Source organism: Mesoplodon bidens (genome assembly GCF_964165515.1).
Source record: "Mesoplodon bidens genome assembly, chromosome: 2".
Classification (NCBI taxonomy): domain Eukaryota; kingdom Metazoa; phylum Chordata; class Mammalia; order Artiodactyla; family Ziphiidae; genus Mesoplodon; species Mesoplodon bidens.
The window spans coordinates 174,212,297-174,230,756 of NC_138177.1; the positions used below are offsets into that span (position 1 = coordinate 174,212,297).

At 50.1% G+C, this 18,460-nt stretch overlaps 1 protein-coding gene and 1 pseudogene across 3 annotated transcripts in view; both read left to right on the plus strand.

Moving 5' to 3' along the window:
- The window catches only part of PADI2 (peptidyl arginine deiminase 2), a gene marked incomplete at both ends in the record, with an annotated part of 43,866 nt that extends 34,298 nt beyond the window's left edge, over positions 1 to 9,568 (plus strand). For both annotated transcript variants that reach the window (XM_081218617.1, XM_081218616.1), the window contains 6 exons: positions 1,701 to 1,852; positions 3,744 to 3,888; positions 4,650 to 4,743; positions 6,432 to 6,517; positions 8,541 to 8,669; positions 9,335 to 9,568. In XM_081218617.1, coding sequence (XP_081074743.1) covers positions 1,701 to 1,852; positions 3,744 to 3,888; positions 4,650 to 4,743; positions 6,432 to 6,517; positions 8,541 to 8,669; positions 9,335 to 9,568 — 840 coding nt within the window. The remainder of the gene's footprint in view (positions 1 to 1,700; positions 1,853 to 3,743; positions 3,889 to 4,649; positions 4,744 to 6,431; positions 6,518 to 8,540; positions 8,670 to 9,334) is intronic.
- A 6,175-nt stretch (positions 9,569 to 15,743) lies between these two features.
- On the plus strand, positions 15,744 to 17,698 carry LOC308612222 (polyadenylate-binding protein 4-like; annotated as a pseudogene). Its single transcript has one exon. The product of its transcript is annotated as a polyadenylate-binding protein 4-like (transcript).
- Positions 17,699 to 18,460: the final 762 nt, after the last annotated feature.

The following is an 18,460-nucleotide window of genomic DNA, read 5'->3' on the forward strand; positions in this document are numbered from 1 at the left end:
TTCATGAGTTTTTTAAAAAGCAATCTGACCCCCACCCTCGATTCTAGAGGTCATTACCACTCTCCTTTTATGCCCTCAATAACCAACTGAACGAGGACAGAACCAAAATCAGTCGTCTTTGTCCTCACCTTCCACCCTGAACAGGCAGGGGGAGGCTTGAACAGAACACGAAACAGAGACTGGGTAGATCAGGTGGCTTTGCCAAGGTCACACACAGGGCAGCCTCCCGTGAGACATCAGGGCTGCTCAGAGGCCACCCTTTGCCAGGTCCACACCTGCTTCTTGAGAGCATTCACTAACCTAGTCCCTTCATCACAGGGAGATGGCAGAGCCAGTGGCGTGAGCACAAAGCTCTGGAATGCCAGACAGATCTGGCCTTGAGTCCCAGTTCCACCCCTTAGCAGCAATGTGACCTTGGGCAAGCACCTTAACCTCCTCAAGCCTCAGTTTGCTCATCTGTAAAATGGGGATAGAAACAGTATCCATCTCACAGGCTTATTGTGAAGATTGAAAACATTATATAAGGCATCTGTGCTGCTCCTGATACAATGACTATTATTAGCTGCTATTCTGGTTCTCATTCCACAGCCCTGGACACTGTCCTCGGTGAGGACTGTCCACTTCCTCCAACATGAGGGGTAGTCAAACCAGTCAGCAGGCAGGAGAACCAAGGCCTCTCAGGTCCTTTTCTTACCCTTTCTTCCCGGGTCACCACCTGCCTTTAGTGTTCCAGGCTGGCCTAGTACCAAGGCCCCCAGACTGCATTATTCCTGGAGGCCTGGGCCAAGCCCAGCTTTGTACTGCATGCCTGCCTGCCCATATGAGGCTGTAAAGCCCCAGCTGCCCAGCCTCTGGCGAGTCTCACCTTGCCATCTGGGGCTCATAGGCGAGAAAGCACTAAGCTGCAGCCATTAACCCTACTGGGCACAGCTGTCCCTTGAGCCTCTAAGCTGGGCCAGGATAAGCCACATCTTCTCACTCTTTGGTTTTTATTAGTAAGTATTTTTGTCAGACAAGCTTAGTTCCAGCCCCAGTGCAAGCTCCCAAGCAAGATCCCTACTTTTTTACCAAAAAATCATGAAAGGAAACTTAAAATTCAGGGGGCCTCACTGGGGTTATATCATGTAACTGCAGTCTGTTGGAGCTCTGTGCTAAGAAGGATTCTGAGGCTATATCTGGGCTCCGTGAATAAATATGGTTAGTTGGGAATGGGTTGGGTTGGTATATATGTTACATATCTGCCATTCCTGCATGTATTGGTCAGCTTTCACTTGGTAAGACTGCAGTAACAAACAGCCCCCATATCTCAATAGCTGACAACAGCAAAGGTCCATTTCTTGCTCACATTAAGAGATGAGTGGGGATGTCAATAGCACAAAATGAGGACCAAACCAGAAATCACCAATATGTCTCAGTGTTTAAGAAATAGAGGCACACCCAGAGACCCAGATGTATACACACACACAGACACTCATATATTCAAATTCATTCTCACACTCATACTGACATGCTCACAAACTCAGCCTCCCCATGCCAGGGTCCTGCTCATCAGTGGGAATAAGAAGAGCATGGGTGACCCCCCTAGAAGCTAAGTGCCCACAGAGCCAGACCAAAGGTAGTGAAAAGTGGTCAGAGGGTGGCTGGGTTGGGGCTAAGGGCTCCTGGCCACAAGAGACTAATGACGGGTGTCTCTTGCCCAGGGCCCAGATTTTGGCTACGTGACCCGGGAGCCCCTCTTTGAGCCTGTCACCAGCCTTGATTCCTTTGGGAACCTAGAGGTCAGTCCGCCAGTGACCGTGAATGGCAAGACATACCCCCTGGGCCGGATCCTCATCGGGAGCAGCTTTCCTCTGTAAGAGAAGCCAGGGTGGGCCTGCGGGCAGTGGTGGGGGGCCGGGGCGGGGGGAGTTATTGTTTCCCTTTAGGAGCAGACTGGATTGCTCATACATGGAGTGATTGGCCGGGAGAATTAACCTCTCCCATGACTCTCTGACAAGATACAGACACTCCTGGAAAGAAAACCAAGTTAGCCTTTACATCTTAGTATGAATTAGGACCTAATACAAAACTAAATAAATAACCCCCTTCCCCAAATGGGAGGGAATATAATGAGATTTTAAAGAAAGTGGGGAAGGGATGAAGGAGTTCAGAGAAAGAGTACTGAAAGAGGATCAGTGGGAGCACACCAACAAATCCTCGGGGGTGCCCATTCACAAAAGACACATGAGAAGACATGGCTCTGCCCCAAAGCCTGAGTCCCTGGCTCCCTAGCCTATCAACAACACCTTCACTCCCTCCCCAGGTCACCCACCAGTCAATGAGAAGGCAGATTTTTCCTTAGAGTGGTTGCTGGGGAGAGAGTGAGTACTGTGGGTCCTCACTTCACAAAAAGGCTGCCAGGAACCTGCACATGTGGGACCAGCCAGGATTTGGGCACCAAGTCCCTATAAGCCACATGGGATCCTCTACCTTCTGCAGGAGGCCACTGACACAGATAGTGACCATTTGCTCACCCTGCCCTCCTTCTCCCTCCACTCAACAGTCACTCATCCATTCAGCAGGTATTTCCCAGGCACCAGCCAAGCACTAAGCCCTGTGTCAGACATGGGGTTCCAAACATGAAGCCCAGCCCCATCTTCCAGGAGATGGTGGAGATCACAGACATGAAACAGAGGGTATGTACAGTGATAGAATGATACAGAGTCAGGGAAACCCAAGGAGGGGTCCCTAACCCCCTTAGGGGAGTTCACGGGGAGTCTTCTTAGAGACAAATATCTATTGAGAGTCTTCTCTGTGTCAGCTATTGTTCTGGGCTGCGGGGAGACAGCAGTGAGCAAAACAGACAAAGTCCCAGCTCTCGGGAAGTTTTCCATTAGGTGTGGAGGCAGTATAGACAATAAACATGGAAGCAAGCAAATAAATAAGATACTTCTGAGTGCTAATAGGTGTAATGAAGAAGATAAAATAGGGTACATGATAAAGAGTGATGGGGCAGGGGCACTTTGGCTTTTGTGGTTTTGAGGAAGTGACTTTGGAACTGAGGCTCAGATGATGAGAAGGAAGCAGCCATGGGAAGATCAAAGGGAAGGAGCGTTCCAGATAGAAGGAATAGAAAGGACAAAACCTTGGTAACAAGTTTAGCATGTGGCTAGAGCAAACGGAACAAGGAGGAAGGGAGGAAGATGAGGTAGGAGGGACAGGCAGGGGCCAGATCACAGAGGCATTTGTTGGCCACTGTGAGGTTTTTGGGTTACATTATAAGGGTAATGGGGAGATTGAAGACCTCAGGAAGTGTGGAAGTCAGGAAGGGCTTCCTGGAAGAGGTGTCACTTGAAATGATTGAAGTTGAGAAGTTAACAGCGAAGAGGTACATAGGCTAGGGAAGATTTTGGAATCATGCCTGTGTCCTAGCCCCCTCCAGCAGTCCATGAGGGATCCCTGAGCACAGAAGCTGGCTTCTTACACCTACTGACACCCTCAGCGGCCAAAGACTGGGCTCTATGCTCTTCACACAGACCATGGCTACAGCTAACTCCTCCTTTTTCCCCTTGGGCTCAAACATCTTTCTGCCTGTGCTAGGGTCCCTGCAAATCAGGCTCCTTCCCATGACTTTTCGAAAACGCCAATGCTATTCTGGGTCCAGGCTAGATTCTAGAGGCTGAACTTCTCCTGCAGACCCTCTGGTGAGACAGGCACAGTGGGCAACCTTCTGAAGAACTGTCTCCTCCCCAACCCCACCCCAGGTCTGGTGGTCGGAGGATGACCAAGGTGGTGAGGGACTTCCTGCAGGCCCAGCAGGTGCAGGCACCCGTGGAGCTCTACTCGGACTGGCTGACCGTGGGCCATGTAGATGAGTTCATGACATTCGTCCCCATCCCAGGCACAGAGGTGAGCTGGCCCCTGAGGCTGGAGTGAATAGGATAGTGCAGATGCCCTGTACTGCCAGCTCTTGTCAACAGAGAGGGGTATCTAGAGGAAGCCTACTGCAGAGAGGAAGAAGGAAGTAGGCTGAAGCTGGTTTGTACGTTGTTGCTGTAGCAGGTAAATGTTTAACCCAATAAATCCAAAATATTAGCACCTCAGCATGTAGTCATTATAAAAGTTATTCATGAGATTTTACATTCTTTTTTTATACTAAGTGTTCAGAATCTGGTGTGTATTTTACTCTTAGTACATCTCAACTCAGACCAGCCACAAGTCAAGTGTCCAATAATCCCACAGGGCTGGTGGCTACTGTACTGGCCATAATGCTGTAGAGAGCAATGGGATATGGGCTTGGGGCTCTGGAAGGAGGTTCTTTCATTTCCCAAGAAGTGAAAAGAAACAGCTGCAACTTCAAACCCTGGAAATTTGGTGCAAATGGCCTGGCCTCTTGGCCACTTGGAGAAGCTCTTCCTCTCTGTCCAAGGTCACCTTTGACTCTGAGCTTTGACTCGATGGCTTTGCTGAGGTGGAGGCATTTCTATAGCAGGAAGGGTGAGAAATATTCCTCTGAAATAGAGAAAACCCTGCCAGGCGGCCTTTGCTCGGCAGAGAGTGGCTTGAGACAATATGCAGGTGGGACCCCGGGTGCTGAGAGCGGGGGCTTCTTCACGTTTCTTGACCACCTCCTCTCTGCTGACACTGGTCCTCTGGATGGTCTCTCACAGAAATTCCGGATGCTCATGGCCAGCACCTCGGCCTGCTACAAGCTCTTCCGAGAGAAGCAGAAGGAGGGCCATGGGGAGGCCATCATGTTCAAAGGTGAGTGCCCGCAGGGCCTTGGCAGGGAGCAGGGAGCTAAGCCCCCAGAGGGACCCTTGGGAGGACAGGGCAGATGAGTGCCTTGTCCCTGAACACGCAGCTCCACTTCCTGGACATCCGGCCCGCTCCGGGGCTGTGAGGTCCCCGTGGTGGGAAGCAGCCCTGGCCTCTGTGACCCTCGCTGTGGCCAACGGGACCATCGAGCTGCCCACTGCCCCTTATGACCATCAACAGTGCCTAGTGCTTCTTCGGGACCTAGTGTATACTTCCAATGGCACCAGACCCCAAGGAGAGTTAAATGGTTCAAAATTGACACGCAATCTGTGTTCAAGGAGCTTGTGTTTTCGAAAGGGAGATAGAGAAGAATATACATAATGCACTTGAGGGGTAGGAAGAAAAGTGGAAGTCGACAGACCTGACGTACAGTCAGACATCATCACCGTCAGTCCCAGAGTGAGAAATCATCTGCTTAATTTAGACATCCACGTAACTGGGATAGACAGACTGGGATGAGCTTTGCTCTTAAATTAATCATGGAAAGAGACAAAGCCGATCAGGCACAGACGGTGAGCCAGGTTAGAGAGGCCATGACAATTTCTTATGTGCTCTTCCTACATTCCCTTTTGACGCCTTTCAGGTTGGCGTCTCTAATCCACCTGCTCCCAAAAGTCTGCACCCCTAAGGCTGCTTGATACTTACATACATTACCACCCTCCATGTCGAAAGGCAGTGTTCCTAATAGCGACTGGTGTCTGGGATGGACAAGACCAACTTAAGACCAGTGTCATTTTTTAATTCCCACCGATAGGAAATTTGTTTTAGATTGGCAGGCATGAGTCTTGACTTTCTGGAGGCTTCTTTCTATATTAAGCCCTCAAAGCTACCCATAAGGATATAGGAACTATTATCTTTGTACAAATAGGTCCAAGGAGTGATGTGGAGACAGCTCAGGTACAGGGTGCAACAGCACCGATCTCTTTGCCACTAACAAGCTACAGGACTAGGAAACACTGGACCAGCATCAGGCAGGGAAAAAAAGAGTTAATAGCTTAGGCTCTGGAATCAGACTGCCTGGTGTGCTTACGGGCTCTGCCACTAGCTGTAAGACCTTGGACGAGTCATGTAACTTCTCTGTGCCTCTATTTCTTCATCCTTAATGCTGGAAGCTACCTTATAGAAATGTGGGGAGGATTATTGAGTTAATCCATGTAAATATCTAGAAGACTACCTGCCACATAGCAGGCGCTCCATGAGCATTAGGTATCACTAATCAAGCCAGAAGCCACGTGGGCCATCATGATGGAATAGGAGGCAGATGCAGGCATAGACCAGAACAAGGGCCAAGCATGAGGCAGGTCTGGAAAACAGGAAGGGTGACACTCCTTGGCATCCTGCTTCTGCCACACTCCCTCTGGTCTGCTGCCCATCCTTAGAAGCAGGCTTCTTGTGCCACCCTACCCTCTGGCCAGAGAGAGAGCAAGACAGCTGCCACCCCTTCCCTGGCCCAGGTGACATGGCCAACCCTGGGGAAAGGAGTTACCCCTGGGGTTGCCCTCCTGTGCCCCAGCCTGTCCCAGCCCCTCTCCCTCATCCTAAGAGTTAGCCCAGAAGCTGGGGGCCTTGGCAAAGGGGAGCACCCAGGCTGGACACCTAAAGCTAGACTGTCCCCTGTCCTCTGACCCCCACAGGCTTGGGCGGGATGAGCAGCAAGCGAATCACCATCAACAAGATTCTGTCCAATGAGAGCCTCGTGCAGGAGAACCAGTACTTCCAGGTGAGGGCGGGGCAGGGGCCTGTGGGAGGGACAAGGCTCTGACCAACGGCACCTGTTACAGCCTCGGGGCTTCCATAGGGAATGGCCAAGGGTTCAGGGCACATGACAGGGGAAGGGCCTCAACAAACATTCGGTCCAGCCTTCCTGGTTTACGCCTCTAAACTGGAGGCTGAATGGGGTGACAAAGCAGGTCAGTGGAGGCTAGAAGCAGACAGGAGACCTGGGAAGGAAGGTATATCAGGCAGTACTAAAGAGCCAAGGGCTCTGTAAGGCTAGAGCCCACAGCATTTGGGGGAGACCCACACTCATTAAAATATGATGAAAACTACACACCTGCTCTCCAGAAAATTTCATATGTAAACACATGCCATGAATTTTTACTTCTTTTAGTGGATCAGAGATCCCTGAAGTTGTCTATCTATGGATGAATCCCACCTTTTGAGTCCCTAAATCTCAAAGATTGTATCCAGAAGTAGATACCAGTCAAAAGGGTCATATTTAGTTGAATTAGATCTCTCTTTATTTGCATGGGCATATTTATTTATTTATTTATTCATTTATTTAGCTGCTTTGGGTCTTTGTTGCTGCATGTGGGCTTTCTCTAGCTGCGGCAAGCAGGGGCTACTCTTCGTTGTGGTGCGTGGGCTTCTCACTGCGGTGGCTTCTCTTGTTGCAGAGCACGGGCTCTAGGTGCACGGGCTTCAGTAGCTGTGGCACTCAGGCTCAGTAGTTGTGGCGCACAGGCTTAGTTGCTCCGTGGCACGGGGGATCTTCCCGGACCAGGGCTTGAACCTATGTCCCCTGAATTGGCAGGCGGATTCTCAACCACTGTGCCATCGAGGAAGCCCTGCATGGCCACATTTAGAGTATCAAGTTTAAATTTAGAAACTCAAACTGATTTTTTAAAATGGCTTAATTGACTCATATGAGTAGGAAGTCCAGCAGTGATATGGATTTCAGGCACAGGTTGATCAGGGCTCCAGCTCCATTTCTCTGCACTTCTTGGGCTCTACACGTGCCCTCATGACAGGAGTATAGCTGCAACAGTTCAAGGTCTCACATCCATGTAGCACACCACCCACAAAGAGGGAGGTCTGTGCCCCCAACAATTAAACAAAAGCTTTGCATTTCACTCTGATTGTGCCAACCTGAACCAATTATTGTAGCCAGGGGAATTCCATATACTGATTCCCTTAATCCTGGTTTATTGCCCATCCTTGAACCAATCACTGGAGCAAAGAGGCAGGGGCAAGGGTCCACTAATTAGCTGTCACCAAGAGGGGAGGGTGTAGTCAACCCAACCCAATAACTGGCTGCTACATTTCAGGGGGAGGGGTAGAGTGGATGCTGTAGAAGCAACTGCAGAGTTTCCCAAAGTTCACATAATGCCTCATTGGCTATTTGAAAGTTGACTTTATTGTAACTCCCCTCCGTGGACATTATTTGGCATCGGGTAGATCTGAGGTCAAATCATGGCCCCTCGTTTTGGCAGTTGAACCTTGGGCAACTCACTAAGGACTCTACATTTTGGGTAGAGTCTCTAATAAGGGGCTAATAATAGTGTCTACCTCATGAGGTTGAGGCTTAAATAAGTAATGTATGTAAAGCACTTAGAACAGTACACTTAGGGTTCTGGTACATATTAGTTTTAATTATTATTAATCAAAATCATTGTCACTGTTATTCTCACCACACAGGACAGCCTAAGGATTCAGTGAGATACTGCATAGCAAGCACTTAGCACAGGGTCTGGCTTGTAGTAGGTGGTGCTCAGTAAATGAGCCCTCACTAGTGTTATTTCTGGGATTTTCTAGTATTATTTCTGTAATCTTCTCTCTCGTTCTCTTTATTACTACCATTACTGGTGGGAGGGGCACCAGAGAGGTCGGCACGTGCTGGAGTGCCGGGGTGCGATTGACACTCTCCCTGGAGTGCCGGGTCCCCTGCAGGCAGGGGTGAGGTTGACAAAAGTGGCAGGGATGTCCCCTCACTCTCCTGCCCTCCCTTCTTCCCTGTTGCCCAGCGCTGCCTGGACTGGAACCGCGACATCCTCAAGAAGGAGCTGGGGCTGACGGAGCAGGACATCATTGACCTGCCTGCCCTCTTCAAGATGGACGAGAACCGCCAGGCCAGAGCCTTCTTCCCAAACATGGTGAGGCGCTCTGGACCCCAAACCTCATCCAGGCCAGTCAGGGGCAGCCAGATCCAGAGGGACCCCTCGGCTGAGGCTGTCCAATCAGGAGGCCCAGGTCCCAGTCCTGGCTGAGTTGCTGTGTGGCCTCCCACCTACCCCAGGCACTTGCCCTCTCTGGGCCTCATTCCCTTCTGGGGTGATATCCTTATTCTGGCTGCCCCCTGGGGTCCTGGGGGATCCTTTAACAGATTGGAGAGTGTTTTGTCAATTAAAAAGGCCTTTATAGACAGGAGGGATTCTTGTTATCATAGAGGAGAGTCTTCTGTGTGATAGAAGGAGGTTAGAACACACATACACACACATAGATACATATATACACACATGTACACACATGAAAACACATGCATGCGTGCAATGCACACGCTGATGCGTACATATATAGCCGCATGCACATGCATGGACATACACATAATACAGGGGTGGGTTGCCTCGTTTTCCACTCAGCTCTGCCATGTATGAGTTGCTTAGCCCCCCTGAGCCTCAGTTCATCATTGTAAAATGGGGATAATCACAATCCCTACTTCATAGGGTTGTTGGGAGGGTTCAGTGAGCTTAGAACAGGGCGGGGCGTAGTAGGTGCTCACTAAACGGAGCTGTGCCCCCCCCCCGCCTCCCTGTTGCAGGTGAACATGATTGTGCTCAACAAGGACCTGGGCATCCCCAAGCCATTCGGGCCCCAGGTTGAGGAGGTGTGCTGCCTGGAGACACATGTGCGCTCCCTGCTGGAGCCCCTGGGCCTCTGCTGCACCTTCGTGGATGACATCTCCGCCTACCACAAATTTCTGGGGGAGGTGCACTGCGGCACCAACGTGCGCAGGAAGCCCTTCACCTTCAAGTGGTGGCACATGGTACCCTGACCTGCAGGGGGCTGTTGTGTGCCTGTCACAGCCCATCAACAACCAGTGTTGAGGCTGGACCAACCCTTCTGGTTTTTATTATGATTGCAAAATGCCCTTCAGCAATAACTATCAGGAAACTTGGGGGGAAACGTTTATTACTTTTCATTTTATTTTTACTTACAGGACCTGGAAATTACCTGGCACACCTGGGGCCACACAGTGAGGTCATGGGGAGAGAGAGAGAGAACCCACGGAACTGGGGTTCTGCTTTTATGGGAGTTGAGGGTGAGGGCCTAGGATTTCGAGGGCTCACTCTTTATTGGTGAATTTAAAGCATAAGAGTGGGAATTTAAAGCGAGGAAAGAGGAGAAAGGCAGGTGGCCCAAATGGTCAGTTATCAAAAGCAATCAAGATCTCTAGAAGAAAGGAGCCTCAGTGCGGGGAGGCGACCTGGCTCTTCATCTAGTTGTGTGGCTGGCAACGTGTTTACTCAGGATCGCCATGTTTGAAGTGGATGCTCAGCAATCAAAGCTGAGTCAGGCACTCGTATTAGAAGAAGGGTTCACACTACAGGGGCCTGGGCACCTCCCTCCTTCCTTGAGTTCTCCAGACTCTTCACACCCCCAGAGAATCCCCCTGCCTGACGTGGACTGGAGGCCGCCATTGAGGGGCCTTCAGGCGGTGGGAGGGGATTTGAGATATCTGTGCCTTACCTTCCCTCAGAAGGGCCTCAGGGTCCACGAAGTCACCCCCTGAGCCTCCATGCTGTCCTTCCTGAAAATAGCTGGACATTTGGCCAGTGTCTGTATAGCCCTGACGTGAAAAACAGAACAAAACAAAAACCACTTTACCCAAACCCTTCCCCAAAGAGTCTTTAGTCTCTTGTCCAAAATTGAATGAGGGGAGAAGGGAAGGAGGTTCTGGGATGACCAGTTGTCCCTGTAGCCATGCCTTGTGGGTCAAGGTAGATGGCATGGAAGGGGATTCTGGAACCCCAGAGGTACCTTGAACTGTCTTCATCTTTTGAAATTCACCTCCCTTGGCCACCTGGACACCCCCAATTATTCATTCCTTAACAGCCTCTGTCAAATCCTCTCGGCTTTCCCTCTGCAGTGTAGACACCATTGGCTAGCCTCCTTAGACTCAGACTCCCTGAGGGTCCAGTAATTGAGCTTAGAACCTTCCCTGGAAGTGTATTTTATCAGAGCAGCCTTCTCTGTTTACAAGATTCTTATGCTTCTTCTTTCTCATGGACCCAGGCTCTCCCAGATGCTTGGGGGTTTCTCCCCACACCAGCATCCTTGTGGCCTGAGAGTTCACTGTATAAAGATGCCCCAGGGTGAGCTATATCCATCTCCTCTTGCTGGGTCCTTGATTCTCTGGCCAGTTCCTGACCTCCTTCCTCTCACAGCCTCCACTTCCTATTCCAATGCCGTCTCTCCAGACAGCTAGACAAGGACTTCTTCCCCACCAGCCAGGCTCAGACCTTCCCCCAGGACACAAAGAAAGACCTGCCCCTCCTCTCCAGACCTCAGATCCAACACATAAAGACCCTGTCCTAACCTCCAGCCTGAACAGCCAGTTCTGGGCCAGCTGCTGGCCTTAGAGATGGATTAATTATCCCATTGAAGTTTCTCAGTGCATTTGCTGAAGACCCTCTCATTTGGACTTAATCAGATTCATTCTCTGGCTCCAACTGAAAAGACTCAGTTTCAGCTAAAACAAATTCCTTTAAGGCCAGCTGGTTCAGGAGAATAAGTGAATTATAATTCCACTTTGAGGGTTAGAGAGGAACTGATATATAACCAATGAAAAGGTTGTAAATTTGTATTCTTGGAGAATGGGATTTTCTTCTTGGATTATTCACTCATTCAACAAACATATATTGTATGCCTCCTAAGTGCCAGGCACAGTGGTGGGTCCCGAGGACACAGTGCTTAGTAGCAAACTGCATCTGGCCCCTGCCTCATGGAGCCGGTCAGTTCCCAACCTGAGATGCCCACACTTAAATGGCCAGCATTTGCCCTTTCAGTGATGTGCTCTTTAGAAATACCAATTCGCTATATTCAGGAAATGCACAGGACACAGAGCTTCCAGCAAGTCACTATCTCAGTGAAATGAGGGGGTTGGGTCTTCTTTAAACAGGCCTCCTTCCCATCCAGCTTGGCCAGTACCACCTAACAGATCAGACCCCAGGGCCTTCAGAAGCTGTTGTCCCCTGCTTTGGGGACAGTAGCTCCTGCCTTTGGGGGCCAAAGCCCCAGATCTCTCCAAACCCAGAGCTGAAGACACCAAGTGCCTATTTGTGGATGTTTATCTGGAGACTTAGACTTTGGGGTGTGTGTGTGTGTGTTTGGTTAATGTGGGTTTGGGGGCTTTCTTTCATTTTTTTCTAGTCTGCCTTAAAGGGAAGTGAGTGCTTCCCAGGTGGAGACAGTGTGTGTTTCTAGATTTTTCTAAGCTCTCCCCATCAGTAAGTCAGTAACTTCTGATGATTCTGGAGCCCCCAGGACTCACTCATTCCCATCTTGCTTGCCCACTCGTGTGACTACCCTTGGCGCGGACATCTCCCCCAGTCCCCCCTGGACTGATCACTCTTCCCCACCCACCACTTTCTATAAATGTAGACCCAGAATACACTTCTGTGTTGCAAAGCTCAGCTAAGTTCCTGTTTCAATCTTTATTTTGAAATATTTTGTATAAGAGAGCAGGGGGTATCATGAAGATGGTAAGAAGCGGGGCACAGTTTCAGCTTTTCTGGACGAGAGGCCATGCTGGAGATCAAAAGATGTTTGGGGAAGAACCTGAGTAAACAGCAAGAAAATAAATGGTCAGATGGGAAGTCCTGTGGCTGTTGGTGTGATGTTCATGGTTGCTTCACGGCCGTGGCCTGGAAGGAGGCAGGCCATACGCGGGCCCTCTCCTGGTCCTCCAGCCCCTGCCCTTCTGCACACAGGGTCAGGGCTCTCAGCAAGGGTCTCTCAAGGGTTTGGAATCCCACACGCATTCAGTAGGTGTGTGTTAAATGGCCACCACCCAAGGTCAAGACCAACAGCCACTATAAAGTCTGACAGTGTTTCTGGTGGGACTCCCCAAAAGCAGACCCCAAGGTGAGCATTTGGGAACAAGTGACTTATTGAGGAAGAGCCTCCAGGAGAAACCAGGAAGGGAGTGGAGGGAGCAGGGCCAGGAACGGGAAGAAGCCAAGAGTGTGATTTCAGATGTAGCCTCAGCCTGGTCACAGGAGAGCTCTAGAGCATAAGTGGCAGCTCAGTTGTTCCATCTGGAAGCCGAGTTTCGTGTACCTACACGAGTCGGTCATTAGCTATGGGGACTTTGGCTCTCTGAACAGGCAAGGGGGGCACCCGTAGCCTATGGGCAATCATCCAGCTGTAGTTTTGTTTTGGTTTTTGCCACACCGTATGGCTTGCAGGATCTTAGTCCCCTGATCAAATATTGAACCTGCGCCCTTGGCGTTAGTGATAGCGCAGAGTCCTAACCACTGGACCACCAGGGAATTCTCCACCGCTGTAGTTTTTAGCAGTAGAGTCACAGGAGCTGGGGAATGGGCCAGAAAAGGATCTGGTCAGAGCACCGACTGTGTCCACGGCTCTGAGTAATATCATGTTATCGTAATATGGAATTGTTGCACGTGGGTATTTATGATTTGACCCATGGTATAAAATCCATACAACATAGCCACGATCTAACAGGGTCTTTGTGAACAAACCCCCGAGGCTCTAAAATAGAACCACCTAGTTGGTTGCTACACCTAGAAGCCACTTCCAAGCACTTTAGAATGCGCCTGGGGGGTTCTTACCCCTCAGCCCCATCTTGGGTTTCTGGACAGATGTTCTGACGCAGCCATTTTCAAAGGCCACTGAAAAATGAAAATCACTAGTTCTCTTATTCCTGGACTTAGCCTGTGGGTCCAGCCCTCTGAGGTCATTCTTCCCTTTTATACCCAACTAATGTGGCCCAAGCCAACCTTCTATGGGGTTTTCCTGATGCACCTATTTCTGAGACTCCCCAAGGGATGCTGGTGTGTTAAACCCATCCTGCTGGTGTTTTCACATCTTGGCCACTCACTCACCTCAGGATTGCTGAAAGTCACCCTGAGACGTCTAGAAAAGCACCTTCCAATAGAAATACAATGCAAGGGGCTTCCCTGGTGGCACAGTGGTTACACTCTGTGCTCCCAATACAGAGGGCCCAGGTTTGATCCCTGGCCAGTGAACTAGATCCCACATGCATGTGCAACTAAGAGTTCGCATGCCACAACTAAGGAGCCTGCCTGCCACAACTAAATAAGTAAATAAATATTTTTTAAAAATACACATAACATAAAATTAAAAAAAAAAAGAAACTACCTGAGGAATGATCAAACCATGATACATCCCATTTATATATTTTGTAGCATGTAAGATGAAATAGATCTATGTGTACTGACGTGGAAAGAGCTCCAAGACAGAGCACTTGATGTTGGTATAAAAAAAAAAGTCAAGCAAAGCCATGGATTTCTGTAGAAACATGTATGTGTATACATATGCAAAGAAAAAGGTATGGGAGCAATCCCATGAAACTGACAATAGTAATCACCTCTGGGGAAAGAAGCGTAACCGAGGGGATTTAAAATTTATCTGTGTTGCTTGAAATCTTTACACAGTGAGAATTTAATTACATATGTACTTTTGAATAAGTTTTTTAAGCCGCCTGAAACCCTTGGCATCTTATTTATGCTGAAGTCTGTCCATCCTGATTAGCATAATCTTTTCCTCCTAATAATTCACAGTTCTCTTTTACCTTTTTTCTCCCCCCCAGCTGGGCTTCCCACCACCAGTTGAAAATTGATAGCTCCTTACAGGTACTAGTTCATTTTCTCCTCCTCCCTGTGAGGTGACTATGACTCCCCCCCCCCCCGCCATTTTACACAATAGGAAACTAAGGCGCAGAGAGGTTAAGTAACTTGCTGAAGGTCACGTAATAAGTGGCTGTCCTCTCTCCGCCCCGGGTCGCTGCAGCCTCCGCCGCTTTCGGGCCTAGCAGCCTGAAGAAAAAAAAAAGAGAAAAGGATTAAAAAAAAAAAAAAACCCAAAACGCTTTAAAATCCACCAGGGACTTCCCTGGTGGCGCAGTGGTTAAGAATCCGCCTGCCAATGAAAGGGACAAGGTTCGAGCCCTGGTCCGGGAGGATCCCACATGCCGCGGAACAACTAAGCCCGTGCGCCACAACTACTGAGCCTGCGAGCCACAACTACTGAAGCCCGTGCGCCTAGAGCCCGTGCTCCACAAGAGAAGCCCCTGCAATGAGAAGCCCACGCGCCGCAACTAGAGAAGCCCGTGCGCAGCTACGAAGACCCACCACAGCCAAAAATAAATAAATCAAATAAATAAATAAATTTTTTAACTTAAAAGAAAAGAAAGGAAAAAAAAGAGCGAATCCTCCTCGGAGGACCCGCGGGGCAGTCACTTTTGCACGCTTCCGGCCTGCCCGCCGCCGCAGCACCTAGGCGTCCGTCGGTCCCCGTCCGTCGGTGCAGTGGTGAGCTGCTCGCGTGCCCGTGTTCACACGCCTCCGCCCGTCGCCCCGCCGCGCAGCGTGGCAGCCCCGCGCCTGCCGCCCTCACCCCTGGCGTGCCAGCCTCCGCGCTCCACGTGTCCGCGCAGCCCTTCTCCCGCCCGGCGTGGGAGGCGGCTGCGCGCTCAGGCCGCCCCGGGCTTGCCGAGTGGGCACCGACAAGTATTTGGTTTCCCTCTTCCCCAGGCTGCCGTAATCTTAAACTGCCGGGAGCCCGAGGCCTAATAAATTTTATAGAGAAACGCACATTCCGGAGGCCGCCGTGGGCACCACTGGGTTGCCTCTGGAAGAATTTTTGTAATTTGGAGGGCAGTCCCCGTTTTAACTTTTTTCATTTTTTGAAATTGGGAGCTTCCACACCAGGACAGCTGAAACTTACAAACTCCCAGGGAGGGCCATATTGTTTTTGAGAGCCTTCTGTCTGCGGTTTGGCAGTCTCGTCGGTGCCGTCCCCCGAACTCCTCTCAGGCCCTCCCCTCGGAGCCGACTCCAGCTTCTCTGAGCTTCACTGCCACCTGTGAGCCGCGGCACGGGCCACGGCTCGGAGGGGAACCCCCTTTGTCCTGTGTGGTCCCTCTGAGGAGTCCTCCTGGCGGGGCTCGGGGTGGTGGGGAGATGAACGCTGCGGCCAGCAGCTACCCCATGGCCCCCCTGTACGTGGGTGACCTGTACTCGGACGTCACCGAGGCCATGCTGAACGAAAAGTTCAGTCCTGCGGGGCCTGTGCTGTCCATCTGGGTCTGCCGCGATATGCTCACCCGCCACTCCCTGGGTTATGCCTACATCAACTTCCAGCAGACAGCTTTCGCGGAGGGGGCCTTGGATACCATGAACTTTGATGTGATTAAGGGAAAGCCAATCCATATCATGTGGGCTCAGAGGGATCCCTCTTTGAGAAAATTTGGTGTGGGAAATACCTTCATCAAGAACGTGGACATATAGATAACAAGGCACTGTATGATACTTTTTCTGCTTTTGGAAACATTGTCCTGCAAGGTGGTGTGTGATGAGAACGGCTCTAAGAGTTATGCCTTTGTCCAGACCCAGGAGGCTGCCGACAAGGTCATGGAGAGGATGAACGGCATGCTCCTCAATGACCACAAAGTGTTTGTGGGCAGATTCAAGTATCGAAAAGAGTGGGAAGCTGAGCTTGGAGCCAAAGCCAGGGAATTCACCAATGTTTATATCAAAAACTTTGGGGAAGAGGTGGATGATGAGAGTCTGAAAGAGCTATTCAGCCAGTTTGGTAAGTGTCAAGGTGATGAGAGATCCCAGTGGGAAATCCAAAGGCTTTGGCTTTGTGAGTTACAAAAAACACGAGGATGCCAATAAGGCCGTGGAAGAGATGAATGGAAACGAAATCAGTGGGAAAGTCATTTTCGTCGGCCATGCACAGAAGAAAGTGGAACGGCAGGCCGAGTTAAAGCAAAAACTTGAACAGCTGAAACAGGAGAGAATTAGTCACTATCAGGGGGTGAATCTCTACATTAAGAACTTGGATGACACCATTGATGATGAGAAGTTAAGGAAAAAGTTCTCACCTTTTGGATCAATCAGCAGTGCTAAGGTAATGCTGGAGGATGGGAGAAGCAAAGGGTTTGCCTTTGTCTGCTTCTCATCCCCTGAAGAGGCAACCAAAGCAGTCACGGAGATGAACGGACGCATCATGGGCTTCAAGCCACTGTATGTCGCCCTGGCCCAGAGAAAGGAAGAGAGAAAGGCTCAGCTGACCAACCAGTATATGCAGTGGGTGGCCAGGATGAGAGTAGTCCCCGCCAATGCCATCTTAAATCATTTCCAGCAGCTGGGGGCTACTTTGTGCCAGCAGTTCCACAGGCCCAGGGAAGACCTCCATATTACCTAACCAGTTAGCACAGATGAGGCCTAATCCACGCTGCAGCAAGGTGGGAGACCTCTAGGCTTCCAAGGAATGCCAAGTGCTATACGCCAGTCTGGGCCTTGTCCAGCTCTTTGCCATCTGGCTCCAACTGGTAATGTTCTGGCCTCTCGCGGCCTCCCTACTACCACTCAGAGAGTCGGATCTGAGTGCCCAGACCACTCGGCTATGGACTTTGGTGGGGCTGGTGCCGCCCAGCAAGGGCTGACTGACAGCTACCAGTCTGGAGGTGTTCCCACAGCTGGGCAGAACCTAGCGCCTCATGCTGCTGTTGCTGCCACGGCTGCTCAGGCTATTGCACCTTACAAATACGCCTCCAGTGTCCGCAGCCCTCACCCTGCCATCCGGCCCCTGCAGGCACCCCAGCCTGCGGTCCATGTGCAGGGGCAGGAGCCGCTGACCGCCTCCATGCTGGCCGCAGCACCCCCCCAGGAGCAGAAGCAGATGCTGGGTGAACGTTTGTTCCTGCTCATCCAGTCGATGCACTCAAACCTGGCCGGGAAGATTACGGGGATGCTGCACGTGCTGGAGTCCCCGAGTCTCTCCGCTCCCATGTGGATGAAGCTGTGGCGGTCCTACAGGCGCATCACGCCAAGAAAGAAGGTGCCCAGAAGGTGGGCGCTGTCGCTGCTGCTACCTCTTAGACAAGGACAAAGCGATTCACAAGCCAAATGAACCCTCATAGAATTCAGCTCAAGGTTTGAAGATGCCCTAGCTTGTCCTATGGACCTCAACGCCAAGAACCACAAATTGCAAATTTAATAGGTCATTTTGTATCAAAAGGTCAATTATGATGTGCCTAGAATTTTTCAATTAAAAGAACATATTCTCTGGGTTCTGATATGGCCCAGAGAGTGTTAACTTTTTTTTTCTATTGTGAGTTTTAATTTTTTCTGCCCAGAAATTGGTTTTATTTGATGTACCCAAGTCTTAAGTTTCTCAATAAAGAAAAAAATCTCCATAATAAATAAATAAATAAATAAAAATGACTGATATAACAGGATCTGAACTTCCCAAAGGACTGCATACTTAACCATTCCATCTCCCTGCCTCTCTGGAAAGTCAACTTGCTTTTAATATTCTGCATCCCTCTGACTTCTTTTGCTTTCACTGAGCTGATATCTAGCCATTACAAATGAAATTTACCACCATTCCCTTTTTGCATTTCATTTACATGGTTCTGTCTCTGATACAAAGGGGTGTTCAAAATTCAGATTCAGCTGGAAACGGAGTTTTATCACATACTGTGTTTAAAAAGCACACACCCACACACATCCAGAGGACCAAATTAACTGCTAATTTGAGAGTATGCTGGTGATGTGGCAGGCAGATGAGAGCGAGACAGAGGTTAGCAGTGTGGGTGAGCTCTAATTTGTGTGTGTGTGTGTGTGTGGTGCTATAGGGTCCACCAACGTGACAGTCCCCAGAAGGCCTC